The 16281-nt window shown below is 45.9% G+C and overlaps 1 protein-coding gene across 1 annotated transcript in view; it reads right to left on the reverse strand.

Annotated features, from left to right (window-relative positions):
* Positions 1–16281, reverse strand: part of GRIP2 (glutamate receptor interacting protein 2) — an 80367-nt gene that overhangs the window by 24161 nt on the left and 39925 nt on the right. Inside the window, exons 10-14 of the mRNA XM_030956920.1 lie at positions 14747–14872; positions 13947–14099; positions 13542–13728; positions 7774–7919; positions 7068–7148 (exon numbers count right to left, since the gene is read on the reverse strand). Of these exons, the coding sequence (XP_030812780.1) occupies positions 7068–7148; positions 7774–7919; positions 13542–13728; positions 13947–14099; positions 14747–14872 (693 nt within the window). The remainder of the gene's footprint in view (positions 1–7067; positions 7149–7773; positions 7920–13541; positions 13729–13946; positions 14100–14746; positions 14873–16281) is intronic.

A 16281-nucleotide genomic window follows, 5' to 3' on the forward strand; every position in this document is an offset into this window, starting at 1 on the left:
GTTGATAGACTGTTGGTTTGACCAGTGTCATTGGAGAGGTGTCACTGTCACCCTCCAATCCGCTGTCACTTTTGTAAAACTATAAATATTGGAGTCAGAAATAAAACTTCCCTTTTTCCTTCACCTTGAGAATGGTGTTGTGTTTGTGTTCTTTCGTGTCCTATAGCGACAGTCCACAGCATGGACCAGACTGCCCTAAGGACAGGAGACACTGGGCAAAGCTGAGCAGTGGGAATAAGGGTGGGGTTCAGGTAAAAACAATGCAGAAATCCATCCCCACATTGACTGAGAAGGGCACACACCATGGACTAACAGCACAGGGATTGAGATGTATCACTCTGATAATTATTACTGTTGCTCTCCTTTTCAGTATAGGACATGTATTTGCTGCTGACAGAGGTGTACAGAGTGGTGTCCAAGCAGCAGTGAGGGCAGACCCTGTGAGCACACCCTAAGCCCTGGGTCAGGTGGCATTGCTGCATGTTTAATCACTCCCTAGCCTGGTTCTGTCAAAACAATCCAGGTTAGCAAAAATACTTTTCACTGCAAGGTTTGTTTACTAGTTTCAAAGCAGAGGCAGTGTGACAGAAAGGGGTTAGGGAGGATCCTAACTTGTCCTGGTGGTGGGCTGGGGTGGCCATCTCTAACCTGACCAAGCCACAGCTCAACAACATGTCCAGAGACCATGAACACCAAGAGAGCAAAGAGGGAGGGGAGATAAAAACCAACATGCAGGCACAGACAACAACATGCCTCGAGTCTGCAGATTTATGTTTATCTCAACGTCTGCCCTGCAAGTCCTGTGACACGTGGGGGGATCCTGCACACAGTCAGTCCCTGAGCAGAGAAAAAGACCTTGTCCTTCTGAAGCTCCACAGTTGGTGTCAGCACTGAACACAGCACAAGCTTCCCATGACAGATGCAAGGGTAACAAACCAAGTGCTTTATCCATTAGAGAACAAAGCAAGTTTTAAGGAAAAATCATTCTGGGTTTTGTTTGCAGGTTTTTTAAGAAGTTTTGCTCTCAGAACAGATTTTCTTGAGATCTGAGTTAAATGGAAGAACCATATACAACTGCATACTACCAACAACTGTCCCTACCAACAGAAAACTCAAACTTTAATAAATGGCAGCCCTTATAAATATAAAACATTCTAAATATTAATCACAGAATCATTATAGAAACACTTGGATTGGAAGGGACCTTAAAGATCATCTAGCTCTGCTCATGGAACAGGGACACCTTCCACTAGACCAGGTTACTTAAAGCCCCACCCAACCTGTCCTTGAACACTTCCAGGGACGGGGGATCACCACATTACATCATTTCTTAATGTAAAATGCAAAGGCTTTATAAAACCATCAAATCTGAAGGGTAAGTTAGAGAGACTTAATGAATAACCATGTTCTCTCACGAGGTGTAAGATACAAGGTTAAGATAATGAAATCTCACAGCACAGAACAGAGGCTTGTTGTTCATTCTAAAAACCTGTAGTTACTGACTCCATTAATTAACCTTTGGCATCCCAAAGCCCTTCTTTGCACCCCAGCAGAGTGTCCAGATGGGCTTCCTGCCTGTCTGCTGGGATCAGGCTGCCCTGAGCACCCCTGAGCCCCACATTTTTAACCATCCTGGGCCATTCACACAGGGTGACAATGTTTATCCATGCAACAGCTGCCTGTCTGACAGTGAGAGAAATGCAATGTCACTGAAGGGGTGGCTCAGTAGAGGTCAGAGCCATTAGATACATGAATCCCTGGTGAGATTTTGAATAGACAATTTCCGATTTTCCTGCAATTAAAACAGGACCAACTTAAAGTACATCATTATTAGGACTGTGGTCTTTGGCATTAAGACATTTGCACAGATGAATAAAGCCTCCTTATCCATTCATTTCTGCTGTTAATGTGGTTATATCTCTTCAAAGGAGATTGTCTTGGGAGCTCTGCTGCAGGAAGACACAGTTTGGACACTCAGCCTTGCCTCTGGGTTTTGCTCTCCTGTGTGTGAAATGGAGATGGCAGCAAAGGAAGCCAAAGGAGGAGATGGAGGCAGGAGCTGGCGTGCAGAAACCCATGCTCACTCTCAGCAGGCATCCTGGCTGTGGCCTCCATCTGCCAGGGCAAGCCACTGCAGGTGGAAACAGACTCTTTTTCAGACCCATTTGTATTTTTTGTAGATTTACCAGTACAAATGATAGTTTAAATCTGCTCCAGTGGCCCAGAGAAGGCTCCATAAATCAGCAGCTGGTAAAGGTAGAAGCATGTGGTGGGGAAGAAACTCAAAATGAAAACATTGCTTGGCAGTGGTGACAGGGCAGTGATAAAAAGGTGAATTGATCAATACTGTTATTTACTTTTTATAAATTGCTTTCAGTCTCTCTGCTGGGACTGTGGCTAACCCAGTGTTTACACTGTGATGGATGACGAGGCCAGGAACACATGTCCAGTTTGTGTTTTTAATAGAATGCATAATGACTTGTACTGGTGAATTATTCCCCTCCAAGGAGCACCAGCACATATTTCACAGGCATCAACCTGTTAAAAATGCCCTTCATTACTGACCAAGCCAAAGCAACACTGCCAATGTGTAATTAAAGAAATTGTAATAATGCCATAAGAATGCATTTAAATAAGAAGCATTTTTGAATTGGAAACAACAAAGTCAGAAACCAAATAATCTCAGGATAGCTAAGGAATGAGAAGAGGAAAAAAGTGAATCAGAATTGATTACAAAGAGCAGCAGTGAAAATCAGATCCTCAGTACCCAACTTTTTCCTCTATCATTCATTAAGTGTAGCAGCAGGTGCATAAATTATCAGTGCCTCCAGCAGGATATCTGCCTCATCACAGATCCTTTTCCTTTCACAACCTCCAGGTAGCAAAACCAGATCAGGACATCCCACCAGGATAAAAGCACTGGAGTGAATCAGCTGTAGTGTGAGTGAGGGGGCAGGACAGGTGGCTGCTGAGCCTGCCCCGCCTGCAGACACGCTCGCCTGGGCTGGTGGCAGGGCACAGGCTGATACAGAGCCAGCAAAACTGGATTTGCTTGGCTCAGAGATCCATCTTCTCACTAGGACAGTGATTACACTGCTTAAGCGACTTAATCGAAGTTATCTATCTACCCAAATTCCGGTTTTATCACCTGCAAGCAGATATACTGCCTCCTCCTTATCTGCAGTGCTTCACACCAAGGGCACAGGAATTGATTTGTTAAGATATATAAAGGTAATTTGATAAACAAGCTATATAAAGCATTAATGCATATCTAAAATTAATGGCAATTTCAGTATCTCTTTAAACAGCAACACCAACACATCTCTACCCTACAGTGAATGTCACAACCAGCCCTTGGAGAGGATATTTGAGACAGGAAAAAAATCCCAAACTCTCAATAAGAAAGGTAATCTTTTGTGTAATCAACTATCATTTTGCAGAGGGGAATAACAAATCTATACCTTATTTTAAGAGCTGAGGTATTGAACGTATGAGAATATATGACTATTAGCTTCTCACTGCTGGAGACTTTAATTTATAAGAGATTTAGAGAAAACCTTCAAAGGTGCAACTGCATCATTAGAACTGGATGCAGCCAGCAAGATCAGAGCATTCTGCTAATGGAGATGGGTTGTTCAGGCTAACAAGGGTCAAATCTTCACATCCCTGTGTCAAAACTCCCAGTTTACCAGTATTTGCATCCTCATAATTCTGAGCCCCAGAGGTTGCTGCAAACAGGTAAGCTTCAGAGCTCTTGGAGCAGAAAGGAGCATGCTTTGCTCTTCAGCCAGCAAATGCCCTCCTCTCTGGGACAGAGGCTGAGATACTGGTATTTTCTCAGAGAAAATGAGAGTTTAACTGGCATTGTATCCCTTCACCTCTGGACAAAGTGCATGGAGCAGCACACACATGGCAGCTTCATTGTATGTCATTTAGCATATTGAGGAGACTGAGATGAGGCTTGAGGGCACAGAGATCCCTCAGGAGTTCAAAGCACTGTCAGTGAGAGGCTCAGCCCTTGGGTTTTGTACTCATCCTTTGAGGAATGGAAAGGGAAATAGTGCTAAATGCATGTATTTCCACCGTGCATTTTGATTTGCTGCGTCCCTTTGCCACGCTGTGTTTGAGCAGAGGGAAGAAACTCATCCATGCTCTCAGACCACAGCTGGAGACTCATCCAGCCCAATCCTCCTCTTTCTGGAAAACCTTGAGATCTCTGAAAGATTAAATGCCCTCAGCAAACATCTGCCCCTCACCAGGAACAAGTACAGCCCCTCTCTGCATGTTCATCCCAGAACCAGCAGCATCTGCCCTCCTCATACACAAATCTCCTGGGTTTCCAGCCCCTTTATGAGGATTTCCAGCAGATTTATGGCTCCTCCTACAGCCAGCTCCATTACATGAATTCTTCCAATTCATCCATCAAGAATCCTGCTCTCCCCCCACCCTTTACCTACCTAATCTCCCAATTAGCTCTGAAAGCCACAGCACAGCAAGAACTTGATCACATTTATTCCTGTAGTGCTCCTCTGATGAGGTCGTAACACCTTCTGCCCATTTAAGAAGGCAGAGGCAAACCTTCCTAGGCAGAGGAATTAACTACAGAGAAGCCAGCTGAAGCAAGAGGTAAAACTCACTGAAAGCAACTCATCTTACATCTGCAGTGTAGCTAGACTATAAAGTTCATGAATAAACCCAATTCTGTGGCCATGACAGTGCAGTGGATCTTCTTCTGACCCCTTCACCTTCTCATCTACTCAAGCTGCTTCAGTTTTACAGAGTAGGGAACAGGAATCCAATGCAAGAGGCCAGTAAACCAAGCCCTTTAAAAAAGTAGTTATACACTTTTCCATATCAGAAGGAAAGCTGTAAAAGCTGCTTCTAGATCTACACAAACACTCAAGTCAGCAGAACTGAGAGGAAAGGAACTGAGCAAAACAGAGAAGGGTTATTTTTACCTCTTTTCTTTTGCTGCTTGCATCACACTCCTGCATGCACATCATGTCTCTGCAGGAAGTACTTAACATAAGGCTGCTTGCTTTGGTTTTAATGTCTGAAACTGGTATATTTATCGGCCTGGTCAGAGGCAAAGTGAAAAAATTATGATCTAATTTGCTAAGGATCATGTGGACACAGGTTTATATAGACTAATATATGAAAACAAAATTAGGATTAAGCTTGAATTTCATCCTTGCCGCCGCATTTTCTGGGTGCCTGTCTTTTTCTCCATTTTTCAGTATAATTTTGGCTCTGACTCAGGAAACAACTGCAATATATTTTAAGTTTATGCATGTGCATTACTTAAACAATGTCCTACAAACATGTTCAGCAATCAGAAAGATCAAATCAATTATAGTGTTAAAAAGCTGCTTTGTAGTTGAATAATGGGCATCTATTTAAAACCCAGGGGTCAGTTCCTTTCTATTAGCAGTGATTTCAAAAAAGTGTGTGAAATCACTTCCTTTAACAGATTTGAAATTAAAACCTTTCCAACATAAAAATATGTTTGAAGTGTAAATGCACATCTGAAGCAGATCCCGTTCAAATAAGACTTCACAAATAAAAACTTCTGTTCTTGCCAGCAGCTCCCAAGTTCATTTTGCTCTCTAGTCCCAGACATAAACTAAACTTTGAAACTTAATAGGGCCTTGCTCAAGCCAGCTTTTGCTACCAGATCCATTATCCTGGGCTGCTCCCTGAGGCTGGAATGTCAAGGCAGTGGCTGGGCAGCAGGTTGCAACCCAGCACAGTCTGCACCATGCACTGCTCCCCACCACTGAAATGTCATTATAGACAGCCTGCTGCTTTCAGAAAGCACTTTGATGTCTTCAGACATTAACTGCTACCAAGCCAAATGTTAAATAGTGTGCTGTTATTTCTCAGGATTGTCCTTGTGGCACGAATAGGGGAAGCTGAGAAGAGGGACAAGAAATATCACTAGGTGCAAAAGCATCATCCTGTCAGTGTTCCAGTCACTCCTGAGAATCATCCCACTTAGACCAGAACACCTCCAATTAACTCTCTAACTAATGCTGTAAATGTCAAGAGGTAATTACCATAGCTTCTCTTTTAATGAAACCCAGTTTTCAAGTGTCCCTTGTGACTCCATTCCCCAGACACAGCTGGGTCCATGCTCCTGAGGGCTCAGACAAGAGATCCCATTATTGCAGTCTCACAAGCTGCTCTGCTTCAGATCAGAGGTGGTGGCAGTCTCTGGGTATGGCAAACCTCAGATGATTCAACTGACTTTACCCAGAAGTGAGAGAGGGATGAGTGATCCGAGACCTGCGTGTGTTTGCCATACAGGAAAAATTCACTGACATAACAAGACCCCAGGGTAGCCAGAAATTTGGGATGGATCTGCCTAGATCATCCCCCTACAGCATCTTCTCCAAAGAGGCCCAAAGATCTTTAAATGAAAAACTATGTTCAGAAGGGAAACAGAGATAATTAATTAAGAGTAAGCAGAAAAGAGAGAAAAGAAGGAAAAAGGTTTATGTTCTCTTCTCTCAGTGCACACCAAGTCCTGGCACATGGCTCTCCTTCTGCATGGCTTAAGCTTGTAAATGAAACAATTCCTGGCAAACCCTGGAATTTAAAGTGCCTTCCCCTGTTTCTAAAACCAACCATCCTCTTCATGCTCCCCCTCTTGGCAGTTTCCCCTCTCTACCGTTCAAGCTGTGGGGTTTACCTCTTGTTTTCCTCCCTCCACCTCTTTTTGCAAGGGTCCCACCAGACCCAGGTAATTCTTTTTAAAAAGAACATAATACAAGTGTGGTCATGGAAATAAAAATAATATTACATATAGCATAACATAATTCTGCACCACAGATCAGGTGATCGGTTGACACATCCTTTGTGCCAGCCCTTCATGCAGCTGCTTTTCTCTGCAGCTGCCAGCTCATGGAGGCAGGAACCACACATCTGATTCATTCTGGGATAAATCACGAGCACTAGAGTGCCACGGAAACCCCACATGATCTTATCTCTCTGTTGAGTCCTCTAAAATGCCTATGTGGAAAGCAGAGGCTCTTGCAACTGCTACTGCAAGTCTGAGCAATACTTACAGCTGATTGTAATTCCAAGCTCTACACCTCTTTTCTTGGGCAATTTAACGTGGAAAGTACCGCTGCTGGGTATGACAGACTCTATAAAGCAAAAAACAAACAAAAGAGAAAAAAAAGGAGAAAAAAGAGAATTTTCAGTTGCATGGATGGTTTCTTTGGAATCAAGAAAACAAGCCCATAAAGCACTGCTTTATTGGTTCAAATAAGGTTATCTGAGGCCCTGTGGACCTCAGGTTGAAATTTGGATTCTCATTAAAAATACATGCTCTGAACATCAAGTTAAGTGCTCACATCACACTTTATTTCAAAACTGAAGCAGCTCTGTCAATGTAAATGGAAAAAAAAAAATCTTTTTTAATACAAAACTGCACTTTACCCCTAGCCTATAGCTTTGGCTCCCTCCTGGCTTCAAGGCCATAAATGAATATGAATATTATCCCTATTAATGAGCAAATATTTAAAGTATGTCCTCTTCATCTACTCCCTAGGCTTATCTCAGCCAAGCAGTGAGCACAGAACATTTATGAAAAGATCAGAGGAAGCCTCCACCTCAGTGCATGTTAGAGAACAAGAAATGGAGAAGGTCCTCCCAGGGTTTCTCACTCTTCTCTCTAAGCTGGGTGAACACGCTCCCTCCTGGGGGTTAGCAAAGGCACTGGCAGAGTCCCACGGGCAGAGAGGAGCAGCAGATCCTCTGGGAAGGTACCTGCGACGTCGAACTCGATCTCCAGCACCACTTTGTTGGTGAGCGCCGCGTCCCGCAGCAGCTGGTTGGCCTCCTCCATGGTGCCGTCCTCCGTCGCAATGCCGTTGATGGAAAGGACTCGGTCTCCTACTTGCAGCAGTCCACACCTGCAGTTCACAGAGGGAAAAGAGGGAACAGGGAGACAAGGAAAAAGAGGGAAGGAGGAAGAAAACAACCCCATAACCAGCCATGAGTTACTTTTGTCAGGCAAATCTGTTACAAGACACACAAAGTACTGACATATTCTGCAGAGGTGGCCCCAAAGAGAAAATAACTCATTTTGCTGTGCCCATCACAGGGTCCCTGGAAGCGCACAAGGAGGCAAACCTTTGTTGGTTTCTAAAGTTCAAACATACTTTGCTCCTAAATAACCATTTCTGGTCACATTTTTTGCAGCAACCAAGGGGGGAATAATTAACCCTTGCCTTTCTGAAAGTAAACACCATGGCTGAGAGATGACAATGATAAACACGAGGGAATGCGACTTCCTTCCCCATCTAACCACAAACGGCTCTTCCCAAGCACCTGCACCCTCTGGATCACAAACTAATGGCATTGAAAATTGCACAGATTCCCCTGCTTAGTTCATGGCAAATACTGAAGCTACAATCCAATACACTCACTGAAATGTCTCAGCAAATTAGATAACCATTTATCCCTTCTAATTGCATTTCTGGAAGCCAAATGCACAGTGATACTTTTTAACTGCCTTGAAAGGCCAATATTATTCCAGTGTGATGACCTGACAACATACCCACAACTGACCCTTTGGGGCTCTTGCTTTAGACCCACCTTCTCCAGGAACAGAGATCAGCAGGATTTTTACGTTGGAAGGAGAACATGATGGCAAGGCTATGTTGGAGATGTACTGCTACAGCACAGTTTGTCTCTTGGGACCCCCCTGCATTTATAAGCAAGGTGTTTTTCACACATTCCTACATTCAGCATCCACCCACACTCCCTTTTTTTTACAGATACTGCAACACCAGCAAGATGATCCTCCAAGTAATCTCCCACATTATCTCAGCTCCCACCTGGGCTGGCCCATGGCTCTACAAAAACAAGACTGCAGTGCTCCCTGCAACCATGCGAAATTGCTCATCTTCCTTCTCCTCTATCAGTTGTTCACTTTAACTACATCTTTTTAGACTTCCCACTTATCACCTGATTGTCTACTAGATCAGAGCTTGGGAAACCACTCTTCAATCATTAACATAAGCTACAGAATGGAGAGTGGTCTCCAAAAGAGGTTTAGGATTATGGCATCAAGTCTAAGGTTCCCCTCAAAATGTGGAGTTATTTTACCACAAAGATTCTCCAGAAGAAATTAGTTATCCTGTTTTAAGCCTTCTCCAGAGAATCTTTATTCCCTTCCTGTTTAATGATCAAACCCATCTTTGTCTTCCCCTTTCTTTCACAGATACCTCACAGAAGACAGCTTGTTTCTTACTAAACCTTCCAGTCACTCTTCATCACACACACCCAATTCAGTTGTAAGAAAACACAGCACCACAGCTTCCAGGCACACAAAGGCATCAAAGGCAGCAGACACTTGGCTGTGTTATTCACATCCAAACAACAGGATGTGTATGAAAGGCCGAGGTATCAAGAAAAAGTACACACATCTGAATTCAAGAAAAATGAACAAGCACAAGAGCTTGTGCCAGTGGCCCATCAAAAGCTGAGACATGAACAAGTTTGGAGAGAGCCCAGGGAGGTTGTTTTACTGGTAGGAAGGTATATTCACACTTCTGCCTTAGTTCATGCTGTCCATGGAAAAATGCTGGCTACATTATGAGATGCAAATTCAGAGCTGTTTGTTCAAGAATTCTTGGATTAGGACAGACAACTCCACGATGTATAAATGAACCCACCCGTGTGAATAAATCACATCAAATTTAATTACAGTCATTTACTGGACTTGTGGCTATGCAGCCACATAGAAATATCAGCTTATAAAAATGAAGATGGCACCGAGTAGAACAGAGATGACTCCTCTGTCACTAAGAGGTCTCTTGCTATCCTGGCAGTGCACCTTTTGCACAGGAGGGATCAACAGCTGCATCACTCAGACATCACTGTCATCTAGAGTTCACACAGGGACACAATCCACTTTAGCATCACCCTTTCAGGCACAGGGGTTGGGATTTCATAGGATACTTTTACACTGCATCATTTGCAAACATTTGCCAGCTTTCCCACCAGAGCTGCCTTCTCCCAAAACAGCCATTTCTCATGGTTTTTCACTCAAGGTGCATTTGCCTGAGTCTTTTACAACTAATAGCTCTGCTAGGTCAGAGGTATTTTATTTCTTTTATTATTAGGCTCAGTTAATCACAGTTGTTTAAGCCCTGGTCTTGCAGGTTTGTAAAAGTTGGTGGTGTGATACCACAACCTTCTGGCTTCCTCTGCCAAGTACAAGGAGGCCTGACATCTCTTGTTAACCCATCAGAACCATTCCAGAGACATCCATGTCCAGTTGTTACGAGTTCTTGCATTGGGAGTGGAACTTGAGGAGCCAAGGGTCTTGCAGAGCTCTCCTTTGCTCTGCCATGGGATCCTACAAGAATCTTCAGACAGTTTTTCCAAAGAGAAGGCATTTGTCTCAGAGATGTTCAGCCTAACATCAGCACCTAAAAAGTGCTTTCAGACTGTGGGAGCAGACATGTCTTAAAATCAGAAAGGAGTACAGGCATCTCCTGGAGTGAAAGACAGCACTATGGATGTGCTAGAGTCCATGATGGGAATATCTCCCTGGGGTAGAACAGATTTGCATTTTACCATGACTCATTCCTTGGGCTTAAAGACAGCAACAGAGCAGCGGAGGTGTCTTGTTTGATACAGAGCAGCACATATTCAAGCCTTGGGCAAGATCTACACTGAAGAGCTCACTCAGCATCATCCATGTCTGTGTGGTCACTCAGCAGTGGGGGGAGCAGCTGTGACCATGGCCATCCTGCTGGATGCAGAAACTCATCCCTTGTGCCCTTCCATGCCCCTGAGCCAGCCTGCACAGGTCAGACATGCACATCTCTGTGTGTGTGCACATCTGTGCCTGCACACTGGGAGGTGGGTCTCAGCCCCCAATGGATCAAAGCTCTGCTGACAGCTTCAGCCAGCTGCTAAACTTCACTTTTGCAAACTATTCATACCCGAAAGGCAGAAACACAATGATCAAACAACTGTGATGAGCAGAGCTACAAAACATGTAGCTCAGCAGGAAGTATTGATTTTGGATACCAGGATGGAGAAGTCAGATACTCTCCCTCTGCTGCCAATGACAGCTGGAGGAGGAAGGACACAAAAGCTGTGTGCTTCAAGGCAGCCAAGAGGGGATGTCAGGCTTCTTCCCCTTCTACCCTCCCTGCTGATAACAGGGGCTGAATCACTGTCTCATTCAGAACCCAAAGGCTTAATCATGCACCCTGGAAACAAAACAACAGGTTGGGAGGAAAGTCTATTAGAGGCTATTTGCAGTAAAACAAATCACAAATCAGGCAGGTGTGAATTTTTTGCATCAAACCTCTTGGCACAAGCTAGCACAAAGCAGACAATAAACGTGAGGCAGCTCGACATCCCTGAAAAGAGGGTGATGTCATGCACCTCCCTGGTAGTACTCACACTTGCTGGGCACCCCAGAGGCAGCTCCTCCACAACAATCCAGATGGACAAAGCCAGTGAGGATCATGTGCTTGTACAATAGCACATTCAGATCCACAGATTTTGCAGAGTGTGTGAACATCCAGGTCAGATCCAGGGTGCTAAACCTGATCCCTATATCCCGAGAGCTCACCTTTTTGGCAAAGAGCAAAAACTGCAGCACAAGAAAGAGCACAGCACAGCCTCAGCTGGGAGCCCAGCCCATTATAGGGGATGAAAAGGGCTCTCATGTCTTGGGCTGCAGCTACAGCAGAACCTCTGAAGAGCAGGGAATAACGTATCTTGAATGATGGAGCAAAGAGCTTTGTAAAACAGCAAGAAACAAAAAATGAAATAAAAACATAAAACTGCCTTTTTCACTTCACTGCAAACGCAGTGCACTTATCACTTCAAGATGGGGAGGAAAGACAGCATTTTCCTGCCAGCTAGGAAGAGCAGTATGATTTCGGAAAGAATGAAATGCACAGCAGAGATTTAATCCCCAAATCAAATCCAGGCTGCAAATGCAGAGAGGATTGCTCCCAGTCTCCAGGAAGCAGCAGCCAGAGGAGCGTGAATGCTGCCGGGTGGGCAGCGCGGGGTGAGCAGCGGCTGTGACACGTCAGAGCCAGGCAAGGCTGCCCCGCCACTCACTGCTTTTCCTCCAGGCTTGGCAAGAGGATAAAGCAAAGCCAGGCAGATTTCAGCACATCTCACTCGTCTCCTGGGACAGCAGGCTTTGTTGCTGCCTGATTTATAAAAGGAATTTGGTGCTTCGCAACATGAACCAAGTTCACCCACAATAGAAGATAAAAAACCCAGAAAACCATCACCTTAATTTTTAAACCCTGTTTGGAAACAATCAAACAAACAAAAGGCATAGCAGGCTTTTAAAATCTCTCTTAACATGCATCAAGACAGCTCTTTTTCCTGCGCCAGCCCCTTGTCACTGTCCTCCCACAGACACAAGCACCAGGTACTCCTGTTCCACCTTGCCTCTGCATTGGCTGACCAGAGAAGCTACAACACAGAGACTGGTCTGCACAACACTTTCATTTCATTTTGCAGACTCTTTCCCTGCCATATGATTCTACAACTCCCCCATGTGCTGTTTTTCTGGGCTGGCTTGGAGGCACCAAACCTTCAGCACATACTGATGGGGCCATCAGAGACTTCTCCAAGAAAGGTTCTGCAGGAGACACTGAGTACTGCCACATTGCTGCACCTTTGGCACCCTTAGGGAGGACAGACCGTAGTAGTAATCAAAGGTTGGAAGAGAAATGAGCACAGGGACATTAAGTTCAGCCTAAAGAAATCAGCTCTCCTTTAAACCCTCAAGAGATCACGCCATGCTAGGGCTTGATCTGTTTAGTAACAAAAGCCCTACCAGAAGACACCTAGATTGTAGTGCACAGACACTCAAGCAGACTCTAAATCCAGCCAGCAGCACTCTAAATCCAGCACTGGGAGCAGCTGAACTCTAGGGCTGAGGCTCCACCACTGGAGGAGTCACTGCTCCCAGTGTCCTTGGGGTGATAGAGAACAGTTAATGCTGCTCCTCCCTTCTGCGCTTTTCCCAGCATTACACAGCCAAAAGCAGGAGGGATTAACTGCAGCACCTACCTGCTCCTCAACTAGAGCCCTACCTCTGTGGCTCAAAGCCTTGTCTTTATGGCCAGTTTATACAGCTGGGCTCTGCTACAATGAAATCAGTCAGAAAACATTTTGCAGGGGCCACTTATTTAGACCTTTCCCCTTCTTGCACCTATACAAAAGATTTATCTTTCAAAGAGGAATTAAAAAAAAAAAAGGAATGGGAATGGCACTCTCACACAAACACACACTCCCTTCCTCCTCCTCCCAGACCAGCCGCAGCCTGGTGCCAAGACGTTCACCTGGGGTGCGAGGGAGGCCGCGGTCAGCCGACGAGTGCAGAAATGGCAGTGACAGTAAACCATGCCCAGTGAAGAATGGGAGATATTACAAGGATGATAGTAAATATCTAAATGAGCCTCTGAGGAGAGAAAACAAACCAAACCATGAAATGTTCAGTAGCAGCACCATCAGCATCCAAGGGCAAGGTCTCTAACCTCTCTGCCGGGCTGTCAGGCTCAATAAAACGGACGAGAGGTGGGGAAGACAGAGTTTCCGTAGCAAAGATGCCTCCCTGGAGCTGAAGTCCAAAGCCATTCAGAGGGTCTCCCCTAAGGACCACCTCTGTCGTCTCCGTGTGGACTATCTGTCCGCCAGGACCCACCGTGCTGGAGGCCAGCGACACTGAGAGGAGGAGAGAGGCAGAAGGTCAGGGCAGCCATGGTCAGCATAACAGCCTGGGTCCAGACCTTGGTCTGGTGGTGGTGGGGACAGTGACCAAGGATGAGGGAGGCACTGACAGTGCTGAAATGAGCGGCTCTACCCCGGCTAACCATTGACGAGGATGGCAAGGCAAGCATGCATGCCCCCTCCAACCCAGCCTGGCCCAGGACTGCTCTTACATGAGCTCTTGTGCTCCTTCTTCTTCTGCCTCCTCCTCAGCATGGTGGTGCGGGGGCTCATGGGGTGGGAGCTGCGAGGTAGCGTGTTGGAGTTCTGGCACGGGAATCCCTGCGCGTTCATGGTGGGAGACGAGAAGTTGGCAGCCACCAGAGCTGGGGACACACAGAGCGTGTTAGGGACGTGCACAGGGGGCTGCAGCAGTGGTTCTCTCACTAACAGTGTCACCAAACACCTCATGGGTTTGGAGCAGCCCCTCCTTTTTCCAGCTCCAGGGCACAAGACTCAAGGAATGTTTGCTTCCAATGTTTGGACACAGTGCAATGTGTCCTCTTCTCTATCTTACTGCCACAAGACAGGAAACCTGGGGCAGCACAGAGCCCACTCCTGACAAGAAGTGCATCTACAGATTTTGAAGTTGCCATAATCCTGCTGTTAACAAGCTGTATGGCACTAAGGCTGAGCTGAATGAGCTGTATCACATTCCTATACAACACCAGAGACATCCTTCCCTGTCCCACAGAAACTCATTTTTGCTGTATGAAACCATGGGAACGTGGGGTTACAGGATGCGTGCATGGGTCTGCCCAGCACACCACTCTTGTCCCAGTTACCAGATCTGTGTGTGCTGGGCTGCAGATACTGACTTTGTACCTCAGCACTGGGCTGTGGAAGCAGAACTAGATGACTGAGGAGGAAACAAGTGACGAGCCACACTATGTATCTGAATATTAAGGAAATGGAGGGTCACAACAAGAACAAACACAGGCAGGATGAGGGCAATGCCATGCACTGAGGTTACATTTGCAGTAATCCTGTCCAGATGTCTGGGTCCAAGTGGGTGTCTTGCAGTGCCCAGGGTGGTGGGTGTGACAATAGTTGACACAGGGGTCCCAACAGTGATGGTGGTCACTCTTCTGGACCTTGACTGATGGCATCCAGGGGAGCAGAAATTGCCACAGGCAGGAAGGAGAAATGAGAGAAAGAAAAGGTAAGAACCATAAGCCAGGAGATTGGAGAAAAGAGCTTTATACTGACTCTGAATAAGTCAGGACTCAACCACAGCATGTCAACCCTCAGCAGCAAAACTGCAACCCCATGTCACCTCATGACACTCGATGCAAAGTGGCAGAAATCCACCCCTTTCCCACAATAAACTCTGCATCCAGTGCCACCAGCCTGACTCAGCCGTGCTGGCAGCGCACACATGTCATTACCATTTGCAGTCTGTTGTGTGACGTGCAGAAGCTCCATCCAGCCAGGAGATTCCTGCAGAGGCCATCAGCACTCTCTGAGAGCACCAGGGAAGCCTCCTTGTGCTGTTTCCCACCTTGCTCCAGAGCTGCCCTCCCTGTGACAAGGCTCAATGCCTTCCCCACGTGCTGTGAGCACTTTCCTTGGCTTCAGCATTTGCTTGTTTAGTGGCTACTCTTGCACAGGAATGCAATATGGATGAAAGGAGAAGCAGAGAGCCACCTCCAGCTCACCACAACAGAAGGGGGTTTGTACACCACTGCTTAAATTAAGGAGGTCACCAGCAGAGGAAATATGCCAATGCTGAGGCAAACAGCAAATGAAAGCATAGCACCAACATAGCAGAGCCTGTTCAAGGGCGCAGCACTGCTTTAACTTCAACCCTAACCCCAGCCCATGCTGGCAGAATCTGTTGCAGTGTGACATCCATCATCTGGAAACCCCTGTCCAGGAACTGCAGCTTTGCAACACCAAGTCACAAAGCCACAAGTCTGTTCTGAAGTGCCTCAAACTGTGCCCAGGCACAGGTTCCTTGTCTGTTCTCACTGATGCTCTTTTTCCCCCTGGGCAGCCCAGGGTCAGTTTGGTTTTCCTTGTCCAACACCAGGTGCTCTGTTCCAAATCTCTGCACCATGCTGCCTTAATCTGTTTTCCTCCAAGAGGAATTTCTGGTTAACAAGCAAGATTTCAAACTTTTTTTTCAGCTAAGCATGGAGAGCATCCCACAGCAGAGCATCACAGCAGCCACACATTATCCCAGGGTTCTTCATATCACAGCCACTTGCACTGAAATGCCACCACCTTCCCATGAAGGATGACATCTCCTCCTGCCTCTGAGTCCTCTGACCAGGCAGAAATGCCACCAGCACTGGCACTACCAGAACCTTCTAAGGATGCAAACCTGAGAGAGGGACTTATTTTCTTTACTGAGCCCACCCAGAGATCTCCTCTAAAGGTCATCTGCTAGTGCCTTGAACAGCAGAAATCCATTTTCTGTGTGTGTATCACAGGCATTAAATCATTTAGGTCAGATTTTCCAGACAATACAGTGATTATATTTAGTCTTTGCTAAACATTTAGTGA

The sequence above is a fragment of the Camarhynchus parvulus genome, chromosome 12, assembly GCF_901933205.1.
Source record: "Camarhynchus parvulus chromosome 12, STF_HiC, whole genome shotgun sequence".
NCBI classification, from domain to species: Eukaryota; Metazoa; Chordata; class Aves; order Passeriformes; family Thraupidae; genus Camarhynchus; species Camarhynchus parvulus.